General features: G+C 43.5%; 2 protein-coding genes across 4 annotated transcripts; both read left to right on the top strand.

The window, feature by feature from the left end:
* Nucleotides 1–1281: 1281 nt before the first annotated feature.
* LOC103465396 (uncharacterized) lies at nucleotides 1282–10138 on the top strand. 3 transcript variants are annotated; one of them, XM_008410175.3, is made up of 11 exons: nucleotides 1282–1600; nucleotides 2444–2518; nucleotides 3181–3354; nucleotides 4733–6125; nucleotides 6339–6392; nucleotides 7325–8072; nucleotides 8154–8330; nucleotides 8614–8677; nucleotides 8756–8877; nucleotides 8956–9107; nucleotides 9698–10138. In XM_008410175.3, the coding sequence occupies exons 1-11, from the start codon at nucleotides 1505–1507 to the stop codon at nucleotides 9796–9798; spliced, it is 3156 nt and encodes a 1051-aa protein (XP_008408397.1). In that variant the 5' UTR covers nucleotides 1282–1504; the 3' UTR covers nucleotides 9799–10138. The 3 variants fall into 3 exon arrangements, with proteins under 3 accessions (XP_008408397.1, XP_017161106.1, XP_008408386.1); XM_017305617.2 differs by having other exon boundaries at nucleotides 7319–8072; nucleotides 8617–8677; XM_008410164.3 differs by having other exon boundaries at nucleotides 1283–1600; nucleotides 7319–8072.
* A 310-nt stretch (nucleotides 10139–10448) lies between these two features.
* ogal (O-GlcNAcase like) lies at nucleotides 10449–19011 on the top strand. Its single transcript, XM_008410189.3, has 17 exons — nucleotides 10449–10828; nucleotides 10997–11048; nucleotides 11521–11618; nucleotides 12661–12791; nucleotides 13749–13920; nucleotides 14001–14099; nucleotides 14194–14333; nucleotides 14414–14558; nucleotides 15266–15343; nucleotides 15429–15691; nucleotides 15787–15952; nucleotides 16679–16764; nucleotides 16885–16977; nucleotides 17052–17122; nucleotides 17692–17812; nucleotides 17905–18034; nucleotides 18729–19011. Exons 1-17 carry the CDS (start codon nucleotides 10777–10779, stop codon nucleotides 18869–18871), a joined length of 2040 nt encoding a protein of 679 aa, XP_008408411.1. The 5' UTR covers nucleotides 10449–10776; the 3' UTR covers nucleotides 18872–19011.
* The last annotated feature ends 30 nt before the right edge of the window (nucleotides 19012–19041 follow it).

Genomic DNA, 19041 nt, shown 5'->3' with positions numbered 1-19041 from the left:
TGGACACAATCACGGCTCTCAGCTGAGGCAGGAAGAAAACAAAATCACCAGCTGACTTAAACGGTGTGAACATGCGTTTGATTTAAAAACTGACCTTCATCAGGTGCAGCTGTGTAGCGTCAGGACGGACGTATCAATCACGGTTTCGTGATATTAAGTTATTTACAACTTGTGTGGTCAACGGAAAACATGCGACATTGTTGCGCAATGCCGCCATCTAGTGGTCAAAGTGAGCAGCAAGAGGTTTCACAAGTTTGGTGCGATTTTCTATTCAAATTCACTTCAATTCCCATTCAACTAAGCATTTGAGCTGTACCACCGATTCAGAACAAATGTTATTTCGAAAACAAACTAATCCTGTTAATATGAAAAGAAACCTAAAGCAGAACCTGAGCAACTCGACAGAATCTGTTTTGGTCAGATTTGAGCTCACAAACAAGGAATTTGACTTTGCTATCAATGTGCAAACACTTAAAACATAACATAGGGGGAATAAAAAAATAAAAAAATAAAAAGCTTTCTAGTATACATTGTATTTTTACAAAAGACATGTCCGAATTAGGTTTTTAAACATTTTTGATTATCACAGGTGGTTAATCCTGAAAAATAAAGACCCGTCATTTAACCTTGCAGACATTGTATGTACATGATAGTTGACACATACGAGGTCAGTATCTAAGCTTTCCCTCCAGATAAACTTTGGAACTAAATTATCTTTGGTTTTCATTTACATTTTTCTTGCAAAGATTTCTGAAAGGGTTATAACATTTTATGAGTACGAAGTGTAACTGGTAATGTTTTGTCCCTTTTTGTGTGAGCTGTATACTTGGCATGTTTCATTGTATTATTCCTTCAGTTAATCCATTTATCCATTGAACAGGATGGCGGATGGCTCATTGTCTTTAAGTATGTAAATACTTGTGTACTTGAAATACTTTCACTTTTTTAGACAATAAATAACGAACATTTGAATAAGGCCCCGTTTAAAACACAAGAAAAAAAAAAGCTAAAACAGGCCAAAAAATATAAATAATGCGTCATGTATTCAGATAAAATTAAAATGTAATTATCAAATGTAGTGTTAAAATAATTGTCATGACGATTTTGACACCAGAGGTCGCAATTTGTATACAATAAAAAAAACAAGCAAAACAATACTATCAGGTCTTTCTTGTATTTCTTTTTTCTTTTCTTTTTTTTTTTTTTCAAAAATCTTAAATACATTCGCCCCCTGACTACGATGAGTTTTGGTTGTTTTTAATGACCTCTTTAATGATCAGATGTTCCGTCTTTCGTCTAGGGGAGGGGATGCGTTTCAACTTCAGAAGATAAAACCGAATTAGTGCGGAAGAAGCCGGACAGCTGACCCAGAGTCAGACTCCGACACGCCGCCTCGCTCTTCACAATGAACGCTGTGGTTACAACCTGATCTGAGATCAGCTCTGGCTGCTCGCTTCCCGCCAGTGGGGACCACGTGTCTCTCCGTCCGGCCTGCCAGCGGACCATGTGGCGGAGCAACATGGCGGCGCGGAAGAGGGGCGAAGAGAGCGATTTAACTACCGGCAACAGCGAATTTCCGTCCCGCAACACCCTTAATGAGGTACCTGTTCCCCCGCCGAACATAACCCGGCATCAAATTAGTGGCACCAGGGCGTTTTTTGTCGCTGTCGTGAGGCGGTTTCCGCCGGTCCGCGAGGCCACATGCGCGCATAGCGACACGTGGCTGTAGTACTACTGAGGTAGAGCTCAGGAAGATGGCTGAAGTGGATCAATTAACCTGGCTTTAACACCCCAATAGTAGTTTATTTAACTCTGCCGACATTTATTTGGCCCCATGGCACCTTTGTGTTTTTGACTTGAGTGCGTATTAAAAGTGGCAGACACGTTTGAACGTCAGGAGGACAGGATGTTCCTGAGGAAAAGCTCAACTCTTCTCTGTAGCAGTCGGTGTTGTTTTAAATGTCTTTCCGGTTGATAGTCGTACTGACGGTTCACAAACGCCACAAAAAGAATGTGCAGATTTTTCTACTAAAAAGGAAAATACACGCTTCCTATGTTTATTTGCAAGTTTAAACCGTTTCCAGAAATACCCATTATCTTGTTGTATTTTATGTAATTGCAGTACTACTGAGCTCCTTCATTTACAGCTGACTACTACTCCTCCGCTTCATTAGGGGGTCCTCTCTACCATTATGAATACATTTCTTAGAAAATAGTCTATTGAACAGAAGCCTTCAGTAATTAACTGATTACTGCAAGACAAATTTCTGACTACAGGTGAAAAATACCCAGAAAATGTAGCCACATCAGGGAGTTTTGTCTTAAAACCTCCTGAGAAGAGGCAGTTTTTACTGTTGGGGCTTCCCTCAACACCTGAGGGGAAGGAGTGTGTTGTCTGCTGGCTGTGTAATTGTGGAGCTGTTCTTCCCTTCTGTGCCTCCAGCTGGTCCTGAGCAGAAATCAAGATGTGGACCACTCCATTTTGGCCATCTTTGAAGACTCAGCTGTTTCACCAGAGGTCAGTGTTGAAGTTTGTATTTGAAAGTATTTTGACCCGCTGCTAATTTTGTGAATTTTCAGTAAAATTCTTTATTTTATTTATTTATTTATTTTTACAATTTCCATTTTTTTGCAGTTTAATTAATTTCTTCTTTTCGTCTTTATTTATTAAATTTGACATGCAGTTTGACATATGGTTCAACAGATGCAAATGGTATAAAAAAATAAATAAATGTGCTAGTCAGTCCAATTCAAGCAATCAATTCAAACAGCTTATAACTAATCCCTACCCAAATAAGAATGGGACAAAACAAACAAAATGACAATATATGTAGTCTGATGTAAATGTCCTCAGGGAATTAAAGTAGTTCATAAAAGTTTGCCATGTCTGAAGAGATCCATGTCGATATTGTAGCCCACAATGTCTTTCCTTCATAACTTATTTTTATGGATCTTTTTAATGATGGACAGCAGGCAATCAGCAAAACAATTAATTTGTCATTATGTTATGGTAATATTACAATTGGCTCAGATGTTTCTGCCATTTTTCATGAGGTGAAACTTTACGTCGGCATGCAGAATCTGCACTCATGATCCTTGACGTTTATTATCCTACCGAGTAGTTCTCCCCATCACACTGACATGACTAGACGGGTAAATGTTGGGTTTTTTTTCTTTCAGAGTCATAACGATGCAGAGGAAGCAAATGAGAGCCTGCTGTGCGCCCTGACTGAGATGCTGGACCGAGTGGGGCAGGACGATGACGACGATGGGATCTTCTCACCCTTTGACGTCCTGCCAAACACTGAGCTGCTGCACCGAGCGGAGCAGCGCACAGACGAGCCGTGCCTTCAGGTGGGGAGAAGCTGAAGGACAGCTGGAGTAACCATGGGCGTCGATGTCATATTCAGTTTGGGCTTTTAATAACTAATATCAACATTTCTTTATTTGAGGGGAAATATTGACACAACAAACGGCTTCAATGAATTAATGAAGTGTGTTCAATTATACGTTTCTTCTCAAAGTTATTTTTAGCAACCCATTTAAAGTAAATTGTTTACAAGATTTCAATCCGGACCAGAGCAGAGTGCAGAGACTTGAACGTTTTTACACTGGCATCTTTGTAGTGACTTTATATAGGTCAGAAAGCGTTACTGCTGTGACAGCATGAGAAGCCAGAAGTTTGTCAAAAATCAGCTGAACAAGACTTAAGTCGACATTCCTGCAGCAGGAGGAAGCAGATGCTTATCGTCTGTAGATGTAACATGCAGAAACAGCAATGTTCCACTGTGGAAATTCACTCAGGAAAGGGCCGATGTAAAATAGGAAGTTGAGAGGAAAATATCAAAACACCCTTGCAGCTGTAAAGCTAAATCTGTCCCTGGAAACCCATCATTTTTAGACAAGCAATTCTGTGTCTAAGGATGTGCTTCATATCTGATTGTCTGGTAGATTCTGATTGGGGACCAAGGTTGCAACAATTGTTAGATTTTCAGCTGGTGCGGTTGACTTTCACAATGCATTGTGTCAAATTATCCAAACTATTTGAAAAACCTGTTCACGCCCTCGCCTGTGGTGGCGCTGCACTAAGAACCACTGAAGGAAAAGACACTAAAACCTCAGAAGAAGACATAAGTCCAATGTCCTTCTTCACAGACTGTAAACAAAAAAGGAGTGCTGTCAGACTTTACCAGTTGTATGATTTCTGTTATGTCTTTGGTAAAAGGCCACCATCCGTTCCTCTCCCCAAAGCTGGACACGCTTGTTTCCTTTCTTTGCTCATTTAGCACATTTCAGCACTAAGGCAGTTCAAAGTGCTTTACACCATAAATTTTTAATTTTTTTTATTTATATTTACCCAGAATGCCATGCACAGTAGTCCGCTTCCTGCTTTTGGAGCAGTCTCGGGTCAGCTGGGCTTTTAAAATGCACCAGAGTTCACTTCAACCAAACCACTACCTAGGTGTTGAGGCGGACCATAACTCCCTTATTTGGTCGGCATCAGAGTGTGATTGCGCTTTCATACCTTCCCAAACGAACCAGACTTTCTAAGCAAATGGATCAGACTTTGAGGAAAGCAGACTAACAAGCTGGCATAAATGCACATTTCTTTGACATTCTGCCAGGACCTTGTTGATTGCTGTTGATGGGGTGTTGTTTCTCTATGATCTTTTTTTTTTCTTGTCCGAGAAACTATTTCTGACCCTCAACCTCTTGTCTTCCTGCTCTTCAGGAACCCTCGCCTTCTTTCAGACTTCGACCGAGACCCAAGCCACCAAACGAAACCTCGAGAACCCGTTCAAACAGAGAGCAGAAAGTAGAGAGGAATGGTCGCTCCCAGATGTTAAAGAAACAAAACCAGAAGTTGTTCTCTTCCAAAAACAGGAGGGCGAAGGCGGAAGTGGAGGTTTTCACCTCAACGTCCCTCGTCAGTTTGGTGAAACTCATGCACCCCTATTGCTTGAAGCTGCATGTGGAGAAGGAGGACGATCTGAGGAAAAACAAGTCCCTGTTCTCTCAGGAAGAGGTGTTGCGGTACGAACGGCCCTCCGAAGACAGCAACGAAGAGATAAACGTCGTGTCTGAAGATGAGGCACCTTCAAAACAGACAGAGGAGGAGGAAGAGGGTGGAAGTAGAGGGGATGGCCCACTCCTGAAGAGTGTACTGCTAAATGGAAAGACCTCCAGAGAGAAGAAGAGGGTGAGCTTTGGTCCTGTTCACGTGGCGTCGTTTGATGAATCAGAGGAAGAAGAAATTGAGGAGAAAAGCAGGGAAACACTCGAACAGCCATCAGGTTCAGCACTTCAACCTTCAAACCAGCCCCCAGACGGAAACAACGGAGAACAAGAGAAGAAGAAAGGCGAGACAAGAAGCAAATCACTGAGCCTGCAAGAGTACAGGCAGCTCCGGCTGAATACACGACCCCCGGTGGAGGAACATAGGGACTACACCATCGGGTGGCCCTCTGTGTCTGAGCTGCCCAAAGAGCTGCCCCCCATCCTGCCCCAGCGTAGACCAAACACAGCAGCAGAGTTCAGCACTTTCACCCAACATGTTAAGTTAAAGGAGGCTAAACTTCACAACCATCTACATCACAGGAGGCTAAAGAGCTCAAAACCTGAACCCAGAACCTCCCCTGCCAGCCCACCGTCTGACCACTCAGCCACACCCAGCGGCAGGAAACCAGACAGCAGGAGAAGTCCAGCGAAGAAGCCAAAACTCATCAGTAGCGACCCTCCAAACCCGGTCCTCGTTAGACTGCACAGCAACAAGCATCCACAGCAGATCCAAAATGAATCCCCAGCACTTTATGAGAGATCTTCAGAACCAAAGCTCAGTACCTCCCTTCCCAACGAGGACAGTAAAGCCATGGACACCCCGCTGCTTCAGGAAGCATACGCCAAGCTGACCGACATGCCGCCACGTGTTGACTCTGAATCTCCTCAGGATCTGAGCCGAGCAGAGCAGCCGTCGAGTCCAGACGTTGGGTATACCGCCATCGCACCACGCCTCCATCATCCTCCCACAGAGGGTCACATGATGCCACAGGAGGAGTTTACAGACACTATGGAACCAGAACCGCCTCAGAACGACTGCAGAGAGAACAGTGCCGCTGATCAATCAGGTAAAGCCTCTTGAGGGCGGGTCGCTTCATCTGAGAAAGAGAAAACAAGACTAGGTCGAGTTTCTGGATTTATTCAATGAAAACAAAAGATTTTATTTTTTAGACTTCTCACAAGAGAATGTCCAATAACCTCACTGAAGCTAATCAAGGCAAACTACATCTTAAACTAAATGTAATGATGTTTTCAAGAAACATCTCGGTTTGTTCTTTCAGGTATTGAAGCTGCTGACTTGACCAGCCTGCTGGAGCAGTTTGAGGAAACACAAGGTGGGCTGAGAATGTAGTTACAGTTTTACGGCATTAAAATGTCTTAAATTTATTTACAAATGGAAGTTGTCCTTAAATATGCTAATCACGGGTCTTAAATTTTGTTGTGGCAGGACTATTTAATCTTGTATATTGTATGGAAATTTTTTTTCTTGAGACTTTTCTGTCAAGCAAAAGTTTTGAGTAGTGGGCAGACGTCTCCATTGTGTCCTCAGACTTGAGGCAATTGAGGCTACCGCTAACTAGCTGCTAATATATCCTGCTTGCTAGCTAGCTAGTTTTTTCCCCTCTTATCATGGGTTGGAGGACATTAATTTTAATTGGCTGGATGTCGTTTGTTTTTTCCATTGGCTGACTTCTGTTGCCAGAAATGTGACAGTTTTGATCTCTTGTCGTGGCAAAAAGTCCCATCGTACAGAAATACTTACTGGTATAAAAGGTAACAAGCTTTTGCTTTTCTTTAAGATTTTAACATCTGTGTCAAATGTAAACGTGACTTCTTATGGCCTTTTCCTGTAAGAGAGTCACTGGGCATTTTTCTGCCAGGAGATTCTTCCACCTGAGCTGTTGATTTCTGTTGCTCCTCCAGAGTTAGCCTTGGGACTCATGGCTGCTTCTCCCAGAGCTACAGACATTGTTTTTATAATTCAACCCTGCTATAAATCCTTACCAGTTAGAAGCTCAAACCAATTAGATTAATTGTACAGCATTATAACTCTCTATTTAGTGTTTATAGTGTTTTCCATTAAATGTCGTCTTGTGTTTTATGTTAAAATGCAATAAAAAAATACTTTATTGATCCCAAAGGGAAATGTGGTAACTCAAATTGTTCAAGATTCTTCAAGGATTTGAATATTTGTTTGCTTTGATAGTGTTAAACCATCTTCTCACTTTCTCGTTTTTCTTTTTTTTTTTCTTTCTTTAAGCTATAGACGACGGCATTTGTAGCAACGGGCCCAAACCAGTTCCTGCTCCTTCGTCCTCGTCCATCAAAGCAAAGTGTCAGGTGGGCCTGGACAGACCTGAGCCAGCAGGACCAGAGCTGACCTCTGCATCACCACTGAAGCCCCCTGTGGGGCCACTGGGACCTCCGAGCCCTGGAGACGGTCTGAAAGACGTCCGATCGTTGGACGTCCCCGAGCCTCTGCACACCGAGGTCGTCCTGAGCACCCAGAGGAACCCGCCCACTAGATGCAGAAGTCTGTCTCTGAAGCTCGTTCAGATCATCGAACCGCGCCCGCTTCCAACCAGGAAGGTTCGGACGAGCCAATCGGAGCCGCCCGCCGTTCACAGTTCGGCTCAGATCTACGCATACTTGTGCTGCGATCATGATTACTGCGGTTCTGCTGAGCGTTGTCCTCCACAAGCCCAGCAGCCGGCTGAAGCTGCCACAGAACCGGAGCGGACGGCGGATCACGTTTCAGAGAACCCTCGATCGAATCAAACCAGGACGGGTTCAGAGACGGACAAGAGTACAGACGAAGCTCTGCGGTTTTCACCCAGAAAGGAAGCAGACAGGGGTGGCCGAGACGACAGCAGGGTGACGCTGTGCGGCCTCCCTACGCCTCCACCCACTCCTCCTGGGAGAGGACGGAGCAGGAGGAGGTATCGGGTAAGATCTCCTCGCTCGGACTCCGGCTCCAGCTCCTCGTTCTGCTCCTGCTCACCAAAACGACCCAGGTGCTCCTCGTCTCTCGTCGTCCTCAGGTGTAACCACTGCCGCCGCCGCCTTCTCTGACTTCACGTTGTTGCTCCTCACAGGATCCGGCGCTGGCGCTCAGAGAGCAGCTCCTGCTCGTCCTCCCCTTCCTACTGCGCCTCGCCTCCTCGGCGTCACCGCGCAGCCCTATCAAGGTCCAGATCCAGGTCCTGGTCCCGGTCCAGATCCCGATCGTCTTCTCCTCAAATATACCACAGGCGCTGGAGGGATGTGTCTGCGTGAGTTACTTTTCTTGATGAGTCCTCGTCACACAGTAACATGTAAAAGTCTCAGGCTGTCCTCAACGCAGGCAGACTTGATGTAAAAAATTCTCTAAGTTTTATTTTAGTGATCTCCAAGGTTACACTCCTATTTTGAAATGTTCAAGGAAGCATGGTTGCTTTGAAGTGAGATGTTAAACAGTGTGTGGATGAAAACCTTTACGCCGTTCTAGCTGGATGTTAAAAACAATCACAATGAATTTCATGTTTGAAGTTTTGGTTTGTTCTCCTTTCGCTGCAGCAGCAGGGAGTCCAGGCGGCGCAGCAGAGAGCGGGAGATGAGGATTCAGAAACTTAAAGCCATAGTGGGTACATTTTCTTCCATATCATACCGTTATGTTTTTGTGCAGTGGGCTGAAAGCATGTTAACTTGTGTGACCCAGGACGAACGCAGGGTGGTGTACGTCGGCCGGATCCGCAGAACGATGACGCATGACGAGCTGAGGGAGCGCTTCTCTCAGTTCGGAGAGGTCGAGTGCGTGTCGCTTCACTTCAGAGACGGCAGGTCAGTTCTCAGTCACTCTGCCCCGTTTCTTTCTCTCGTTGAACCGCATTAACGTGAAACCGTCACTGGTCCCCACAGCGACCACTACGGCTTCGTGACATTCTACAACACAGAGAATGCATTCGCAGCCATCGATAACGGCGGGAAGCTGAGACAACCCGATGAGCTGCCCTTTGACCTCTGCTTCGGTGGTCGGAGGCAGTTTTGTAATTCTGACTACGCTGATCTGGGTGAGAAGTGTTTCCTCCTGGAAAAAAACACTCACTGTCATTTCTTTTAGCTTAATTCCAAGCATTAAAGCTGGTGTATGTAACTTTAAAAGAAAATGTTTTTACATTTTTGTTAAAATGTTATGTTGTGACATTGTAGCATGAGACAGATAAACTGAAGAAATCGAGTTCCTCCACCTGAGCTCTTATTACAGTCTGAAGAAATGCTCCACTCAGAAAATCAGTCGGCGTCAGGGGGAGGGTCTTAGTGCTGTCAATCATCCTTGTGTACAGTCTGCTCAATGTGTTAATGGAGGAACTACTTAGCATTACAGGAAAACAATTTATCCACTGTTGTCAGTGGCTGTCGCAGAGAAAATAGGGGATGGGTGAGCAGCACATGCACAGGCATGATTGATATCTCCAAGACCCTCCGCCTGGTTCTGACTGCTTCACAACATGGTGACAGTTTTAACAAATATGTGAAAATGTATATATATATATTTTTAAGTTACATACTGCAGCTTAAAAGACAAAACAAACATATTTTGTATTTTTGGGATCAAATGGTAATTTTAAATGACTTTAACCTGAATTGACCTTTTGTTCAGACGCTAACAGAGAGGCAGAGCCGCTGCCCCCCAGGAGTCGATTTGAAGACCTGGACTTTGACTCGCTGCTGAAACAGGCCCAGAGAGGACTGAAGAGGTAGCAGAGCCGAGTGCAGCACCAGGACGAAGATCACCCAGAGACTTTCTGGACCCCAGAGCATCAATCTCACAATAATGTAGCAAAGTCTTTTTTTGTTTGTTTGTTTTATTACTTTTATTTTGGGTGTTTTCAGGTTTGAAAGAATAAGCTGAACACGTTTGCATTTATTGATTTGTATATGACAGTACAGCACTGATTGTACAGTTTTTCAGGTGGAATGTTGAACAGCATCATTATGTAGCGCTCTGACAGTGAATATGTTTTATTGCATGTTTGTTACATTCCAACACAGTTACATGTTTAAAGTTTTCTATATCAAAATAAAGATGCTTTATTGTTTCTATTGTGGGTTTTTATTTAAAGTTTGTTTTAATCCTCCCTCTTCCTGCTGTCTTTATTTTTCCCCATCCCTGCTTGACTCCTTTCATTTTACCTCAGAAGTCAGTGTAGACATTGATTTTATTTTTTTACTAGGATGGAGTCAGAAAACTGAAAATGGGAACATATTAACTTTTAAAACTGTTATTATGGTTCCACTATCTAAAGATGCATGAAAGTTTGATCTCTCCTAAACCATCAAGTTGTAGCCCTGATTGCTAGCGTGCTGCTCCAACGACTCCAAGCTAGTCTCAACAAACTCCTTCCCACTCTCGTTTCGTCATCATTAATGGCCGACTCACCTATCGGCTGTTTGTGATGGAACGCTGTCTTGAAGACGCGCACCTGCTGCCATGAGTCAAGGAAGGAAGAGCGGAAGAGTTTATCGTTCAGACCGGATGTTGACGGGTTTAGACTTTTAGAGTGAGAAGTTGCACAGCAACCGTACAGCTGGGTGAAGCAGGTCCGTTTACTCATGCTGCGATAAGACGGTGTCATAAACCAGTGTATGAAAGCAAAGGTTAGGGAGCAGAGCCATGCCATTTCCGTCTTGAGCTCCGTCTGAACAAGAGGCGAGAAGGCTGTGTGTTACACCGAGGACATGTCCACACCTGGCAGGGACGAGAGACCCTTCATCAGTGGGGTGGTGGAAGGTGAGATAATTGATCAAGCCTGGTATTTATTAGACTCCTCGTGGATTTATCGGACTATAAAGTCAACGTAGATTTACCTCCTGGTCCGTCTGCTGGTTATTTATAGTAGGCTGTTATTGTTTGTTTGTGGCAGTAATGTGAATTAAAGCTTACATTTGCTGGATGCAGGGTTTTATGGGCGGCCATGGACTATGGAGCAGAGAACAGAGCTCTTTAAAAGGTGAGTGTACTAAAACAGAACTGCTGGGGGAGGGAGAGTTTTCATACTGAGGGACAGGGCCGGATTTACGAGGATGTGGGCCTTGGGCTGGAGCTGTTTGGTCCCCGATTCACTCAGGAAAACTTCTTTTCCAGATTAAATTGCAGTACATTAAGAGCTAGTACTACACATGTCCAGCCAATAACTTTATGTTTCCAAGGAAATTGACTATACTTTTATGATTTTCAGATTAAATTGAAAAACTCATTGTTTGTTGTCTCCTTAGATATTGTGGCCCTGGGCTGTTCCCCCTATAAGCCATTTTCTAATGTCTGACCCAGCTGAGGGATAGTGAGGCATTGTTCTATCACATAATGAAATTTAAAACTGCATTTAATGCAAGATGTAATGATTTTGTGTCACTGAGGCAGCCATGCATACCTCATCATATCTGCAGAGCAATCTGTAATTTAATCATGTTTGTTTTCCAAAGGGAGCACCAGTGGGGTCTGAACACCTACCTGTACGCTCCCAAAGACGACTACAAACACCGGATGTATTGGAGAGAACTATACTCTCCGGAGGAGGCAGGTCAGTCTCATGCATTCATCCACTGTCTGTACCCACTTACCATTGAGGTGTGGTGGTGTGCACCCTGGACTGGTCACCAGTATGACACAGACACACGCCCTCATAGCTAAGGGAAATTTAGAGAAACTGGTAAAAGTGTGAAAACCCCTAAACAAAGCTGTTATTGCAGTAGAATAGCTGACGATTCTGAAAAATCCCATCTTGACACATTTTTTATTTTTCTATAAATTTCTCAATTCCCTCATGCTACACTTAGCATCTTTATTGCAGGCTTTTATATCAAGAAACTCAAAATTATAAATCCACATCTTTCTCTTATGGAAGATGCATAATTTCTCTTCAAAATGAGAAAGACAAGACAAGAAAAAAGTTTATTAGTGTGTTGGTCTTCATAAGAATGGGAAAGTGTACAAGAAAATGGTTGCTCCCTAAACTTTTATTATATTTGAAGCTTTAAATCTTTACACCAAGAGGCTAAGATTAAACTTTCTCACTATGAATACTTCAGGTGGGCTGCAGCTGCCTAAAGGCTCAGCTTTGATCTTCAAGAATGAGGTTGTGAAAAACACCTCATACCCAGTGTAATGTACTAGGGAGGATCTGTGATGCTGCGGGCCTATTTCTCTTTTACTGATAGTTATCTGTAAATGGAGCACCAACTTGATCTTTCAGCAGGATAGTGACCCTAAATGTTTGGCCACATCAACACAGAAATGATTTACCAGACTCAGAAAGCAGCCATCTTCAAGGGTCAGCTGCAATTCAAAGTCCCTTTATCTCTGTGGAGACGATGTTAAAACGCTAAAATTAGTGAATCTCTGCTTGTTATCAGGGATGTTTCAGACTAAAGTTTAATGTTTAACCCTCCGAATCTATCATCTAATCTCACGATAATCCTTCAGGTTTTTACTGCCTCGTTATGCTTACAAAAATGCCTCTTGTCGCCTTTGGACATTATCAGGAAGTGTGTTAAAGTTAATCTGTGTTGGAAACTGTCAAGACAAATCGGTGACCCCGCCTCCGCCTTTTCCCTTTCTCCTAGAGCAACTGGTGGCCCTGATTTCAGCAGCCGAAAAGAATCGGGTTGAGTTCATCTACGCCATCTCTCCGGGTCTGGACATCACCTTCTCCAACCCCAGGGAGGTGGCAGCTCTGAAGAGGAAGCTGGACCAGGTAGGACTTTGACAGCCGGGGCGGAGCAGGGTGGAGCAGGCTAGATGAATCCGCTGACTCTATCTAGCTTTATGGTTCCCAGAGGATTTACTTTACGAGTGGGTGTAAAACCCTTTAGCTGTTATACCTTTTGGGTTGCAGTGCCTAAACTTCTTTCCAGCTCAAAGTTGTTGTTTTTTTTCTCATATTGCAACCACAAACGTGGAGGACGGAGCTGAAAACAGGTCGGCAACGGAAGAAAACCCAGTTGGAGTTTTTAGCTTCGCCTCCAGCAGGACGACAACCCTGAAGGCAGAGAACTGAGCTGGTTCAGATCGAAGCATATTTGTGTTAAATTGTCCCAAAATCTCAAGGTGTAACGCTTGAGAATATAAATAAAAATAAAAAAGCGATGGTTGCAGGGAGTCTGCACAGCCCAAGGTATTTGTAATGAAAAGCAAGCAAAAACCTCAATCTCTAGATGTGCAAAGCTTCCAAAGACAAACCTCAAAAATACACTGTAGCTGAGGCCAAAGGCAGACCTACAGAATACTGACGGTGGATTTACAATGAATAATCATTTTGTAGGGAAACAAAACTACTTTTATTCCTTGATTTTAGTTTGTGTTTTTTTTTTTCTTATCAGCCCACAGCTACTTTTGACTCTACAATTATGGCTCATGTGACAAAAAACATTTGGACACCCCTGATCTACTTGTTGAAGTTGTTTAGTTTTACAAATTTGCAGACTAAATAGCTAATTATGTTCATAATCCTGTGGCTGTAGGCAGATCAACAACGTATTTCTGCAACCGTCTTCTTAAAAGCAAAAAGGAGTTTTTATTTAATCAAATTGCAAACAAGTGCAGTCGGTAAATTCACAGTGCAGCAGTTTCTGTTTTTGTGACGGCAACAGGTCGTTCAGATTTGGTGAGTTCATCCTGCTGGTTGTGTTTAAACCGTCATGTTGCGTTTCAGGTGAAGGAGTTCGGCTGCAGGTCCTTCTCTTTGCTCTTTGACGACATCGAGACCGAGATGTGTCCGGCGGACAAGCAGGCCTTCAGCTCCTTCGCCCACGCCCAGGTGGCCATCACCAACGAGGTGTACCAGCACTTGAGAGACGCCAAGACCTTCCTCTTCTGCCCAACAGGTCAGGTTCCTCTAAAGCAGCAAGCGATGCTTAAATGTGATGTTTTTATCCCCTTCTACTGACTCGTTGTGGCTCTCCAGACTACTGCGCTGCTTTCTGCAACCCCAACGTGCCTCAGTCCTCTTATCTGCAGACGGTGGGGGAAAAACTCCTGCCTGGGATTGATATACTTTGGACTGGTGAGGCTCTAGTCAGTTTGTTTCCGTGTTTTCAGAGATCAGGTCCATCTATTCAGTTTTTTTTGTTGTTGTTGTTTTTGCTGCCATTTCTCAGGTCCGAAAGTGGTGTCCAACAAGATCTCAGTTGAATCCATTGAGGAGGTGACGGCGGTCCTGAAGAGGCCACCGGTCATCTGGGACAACATTCACGCCAATGACTATGATCCTCAGCGGCTCTTCCTGGGACCGTATAAGGTGTTCATCAGCAGAATCAGCTCTGCTGTAAGTGTATGAGCTCGTTAATTAATGATCGGCTTTACTCCGTCTTCATGAAGGATCGACCCACTGAGCTGATTCCTAAACTGAGAGGCGTGCTCACAAACCCCAACTGTGAGTTTTACCTAAACTTCGTGGCCATCCACACTTTGGCAACATGGTGCAGATCTTCAGCTGCCGGAGGAGGAAGTGGTGTGGAGATGGGTGAGTTCTGCTGTTTGTCTCGTATTTGGGTGAGATGTAGGGGTACGGGGCTGCATCTAAAGGTAAAACTGGATATTGGTATTGAAAGGAGGGGGGATGTTTCTGGTTACCCTAAAAAGTAATCAGCTTTTTCTTCATTAAAACCACTAAGGAGTAGAAAAATTATTGGGAAAAAAATGAACATTTTGCACTATATGTTGTAGTGTCCAAATACTAAACTAGAGGCGAGTCTTCAGGTATGACTGAAGCACCTTTTTTGAAGGCAGATTGGATACTAAGGTATTCATAAAATGTGCTTTTTGGGGGGGAGAAGAAAGCCTCAGGCTTTCATTAGATTCTCCTACAGCCTAATAAGAGTACAGAAACGGAGAGTGTCTTGCTGTCTGGGCTAAATGTCTAACTTTAAAGCTGCTTTTTTTTTTAATAAACATTTATTTAACCAGATAAAAGCCAAATGAGCTCAAGACATCTTTTGCAAAAACGACCTGGCCAACAAATGTCATGGTGGACAAGACGAGTAGTCAAAAATAGACATTAAAAATACATAAAAGGTGAACAATTTCACAATAAAGAGCAGTAGTTGTGACAACAATAATTTAAAAGTAGAGGCAATTCAAGATTTGAAACACACTGGACACTGTTGACACTCGTTAAATAACAGAGCGTAGTTTGACCCTGAGAGCGACCTCGTCCGTTTTTGCCTCCAGGCTACAGCCCTCAGGGAGCCCTGACTCTGGCCCTCTCAGACTGGCTGCAGGAGTTGATGAGCGCCGATCAGCCGGGAGGTAGAGCACAGCCGGAGTTGACCTCCGTTAACTCAAAGTTCAGAAAAACCAACGAGATGGGAATCCGATCAACTCATGCCTGCAGGTGCTTGTCGGTCGGCTCGCCTCAGGAAAGCGCCTCAGCCGGACGAGGAGTCCATGCAGACGGACGCGGCCGAGAGCCTCTACATTCCTGGGCCGGGAGAGAACCCGCTGTACACGGCTGAGCCGCTGACTCCGGACGACCTGAACCTGCTGTCGGACCTCTTCTACCTGCCGTATGAGCACGGGGCCACGGCCAGGACCATGCTGGAGGAGCTGGACTGGCTCAGGACCCACCGCGAGGCTGCCGCAGCGCAGACGGAAGAGGTAGGGTAGGGTTTTGTTTGTTTTTTTGTTGTTTTTTTAAACACTTCTTGGAGCATCCTAGTTCTCTTCATGAAATAATTGCTGTTTGATTTCAGTGGCGCGACCGGGCAGGAAAGTTCGACGGCATGTGCGACGCGGTGGTGCAGATGTTCAACCGTCTGTCCAACGCCCCGAACCGCAGCGTTTTGTACGACCTCTACAACTACATCTGCGACATCAAGAGCGGCGTCGGACTGGCTCGAGCCTACGTCAAGACGCTCGGTGGGAAAACTTTATCTGCCGGAAGGACAGTTAGCAGGCAGGATGCATAATGAGAATGATCAAAATTTATAAAAGTTTCACGTCATTAGAAATTTATTTTATTATTGTTTTTTGAAAAACCTCACTCGTATATTTCATTTTTTTTAATTACATTATTATATATCAAGTTTTTGTGTTGATTAAAAATACAAAATGTTGTCTCTCTAAAAATGATTATTTTGCTTAAATTGGGCAGGGCATTTATCGTATCGTTTATCATTTATTCTGATAAATCACGATAAGAATTTAGAGTTATCCAATTATGCTTAAAACCGCCTAAAACTGTCCATATTGCCAGGATTGTTAGTTTCACTATTTGATCCTCCGTTTGTTCAATAAGAGTATCAGTAAATTTGAAAATATGATTAAATGCAGGTACTGGGTGTTTGTTACCAAATGTTTTCCTTTCACTAAACTTTTTTTCATTACTTTCCTTGAAAACCAAACTGTGAAATGGCAGCCTGTTTTAGCAACGACTGTTTATGGCTCTCTCTTCAAGTTCCCCCATGGTAATTATAGGCTTTAGCATAAAACCTGTTTTAAGGACGCTGTTTTATTTTCAATAACTGTGAGTCACTGTCATCAAAATTAACCAAAATTATAAAAAAACCGTACCACATGTTAGCTGGCGTGTTGCTGTTTGTTAAAGAGAAGCGTGTTGTTCATATTGTGTGCTTATTTCCACAGGAGGTCAGGATCAGCCCTCCGCTCAGACGCTGACCGACGATCCGGAGCCGTGGGGCTTCAGAGGAGGCCTCTCCGGAGAGTTCCAGGTAACCAAACCAGGGTAGCGACTTCTTCCAGAGTAATATTTGGTAATGACTCGACACCTGCAGGAAATGAGGGGAACTGACGTTGGAGAAAGTTAAAATGTTCCGAGTTTGAATTTGCAGAGGATGCTCCCAGGACATGGAAACAGGGATCTGTTTAAACGCCCTCCCATGACTGCGGTCTACTGCGTGCGTCCTTACTGCAGCGGCGACAAGGTGAGGTCCGTCACTGAGGCACCGGTTGGGTTTTGTTTAAAATATGACCCAACATAGAAACTGTTCTGTGTTAGGTTGAGGTGCAGAAGATTTTTAAGGAGATGCAGAGAAGAGAAGAACAAAGCCATAAACTCATCAGTGACAGGTAAGACCAAAAAAGGATACAAATATTTGTTTTTTGTTTCCTCTGTTGGAAACTTCCTGTGGGAAAAGAGGTTGGTAAGATAAATGAGAAGGGTTTTGGGGAAATAGGACCAAAAAGAGTGGCTAAATATTCTCAAACTAGGTATATAGTTCAGTTTAAGATTTGATCGTTCCAAGAAACTAGAAAAAAAAAAGGCCAACCTAGATATTTTTTTATTGGAGTTTTATATTTTTTTTTCTAAATCTGTACCAGCTTTACTTTGACGGATGTGAATTTGGGACGAAATAATTTCTCTTCGTTTTATGAAGAAGTGCTCATGTTTGAGAAGATAATGGAGGAATTAATAACACTCCTTTTCTTCGTACAGTTTTATTGTTATTTTTTCATTTTTAACTTTTCATTTCAGGCTGATATCTTGATAGTTATTCATCCCCAGGTCTGAAATCATAAAATATCCACAAACAAAGCAGCGGGGAGTTGCCATCTAGCCGTCAGTGATGAGTGTTTGTGCTGTAAATGTCTCTCGTCCTGCGACCTGTGTCTCAATGTGCTCTGCTGGCCGTCCGCAGCCTATCCTCGGGGGACGTCGCCCCCTCTCCGCAGTGCGCTCTTGTTGTGGAGGACGACATCGGGGTCTGTGGATATGCGCTGGCACTCACCGATGCCAAACAAGCTGCAGCCACAGAGCAGGTGGTCAAAACCTAAGATCCCAGTTTTAGTTTCTACAAAAGTTGGTTAATAAACGAAGTGTGACTTGACCGAGTGTTGCGTTGTGGTTCCAGAGGCCAGGAAGTGACACCTTGTTAAAGGATTACCCCTCCCTGGTTGTGGTCCAAGTGCTGCCTCGGGTCACTGATCCATCCCCGGCCAGGCGTATGGTCACTCAGCTGCTGTCCTCAGTCAGGAGCAGCGGTAAGTCGCCCCGACTCAAAGCTCTGATCAGCAAGACTCAAAACACAAGGTTTACTGCCCAGCTCTGTTCCTGCAGCTTTACTTTACATCAGTCATGATCAGAGTGGGGTAGTAACTAGTTGCGTTCGCTTGAGTAACTTTCTGGAAAAAATGTACTTGTAGGAGTATTATTACTCTGTATTTTTACTTTTACTTGAGTAATTTCAGTATGAAGAATCACTACTCTTACCCGTGTCACTGTGGGTAACTTCACTGAATGGAGAATTAGCTTGTTTTAACTTTAAAAGTCACCAGATATACACCTGCAGTTTTTGTTAAACTTTTATATTGAATAACATCTTTTTGGATTTTCTTGTTTTAGATTTTCATTTTGGTCCTATAAAACACTAGAATTTCAACATACCATTATATTTTGGTTCATTTTAGGTAATTTTTTTAATATTAAATGATTGATGTTTTGATCAGTTACTCAGTACTTGAATCTTTTTTTACCAAATACTGTTTTACTCTCGAGTAATTTCTTGGATGGCTGCTTTTGACTTTTACTTCAGTAAAAGCATGTTGTCGTTCTGCTACTGCCTCTGATCCTGATCGTCTTCACCTTAATTTGAATGTGTACTCTTGAATTGAAAGTATTTAATTTACCCCCGGTGTATTTGATCAAAGACAAACTATAATTCTGTTTGACCTTCAGGCTCCAGAGGAGTTTTCTGCGAGCTGAGGCAGAGCGACCGGAGGATGCTCGACTTCTACTCTAAACTCGGCTCCTTCGAACACTTTCCCGTGGACAGGAGTCTGGCTCAGGATGCCGTCGTCATGGCAACAAAGTTCCAGTAACGCCAAAGCATTTAGGATGTCGGTAAATGACGCTCGTCGGTTTGAATCAAGTCTTTCGCCTCGTCTTTTAACATTTTGTCAACGTCATCTCTGTAAGGATATTTTTTCAATAAATTGGAAACATCCAGAGTAAATCGTTAGTTTCTAAGTTTAGAGGGACATTTATGAAG

The sequence above is a fragment of the Poecilia reticulata genome, chromosome 1, assembly GCF_904066995.2.
Source record: "Poecilia reticulata chromosome 1, P_reticulata-male-v2, whole genome shotgun sequence".
Taxonomy (NCBI): Eukaryota; Metazoa; Chordata; class Actinopteri; order Cyprinodontiformes; family Poeciliidae; genus Poecilia; species Poecilia reticulata.
The sequence above is the reverse complement of the archived record's forward strand: the minus strand, read 5'-3'. Positions and strand labels throughout refer to the sequence as shown.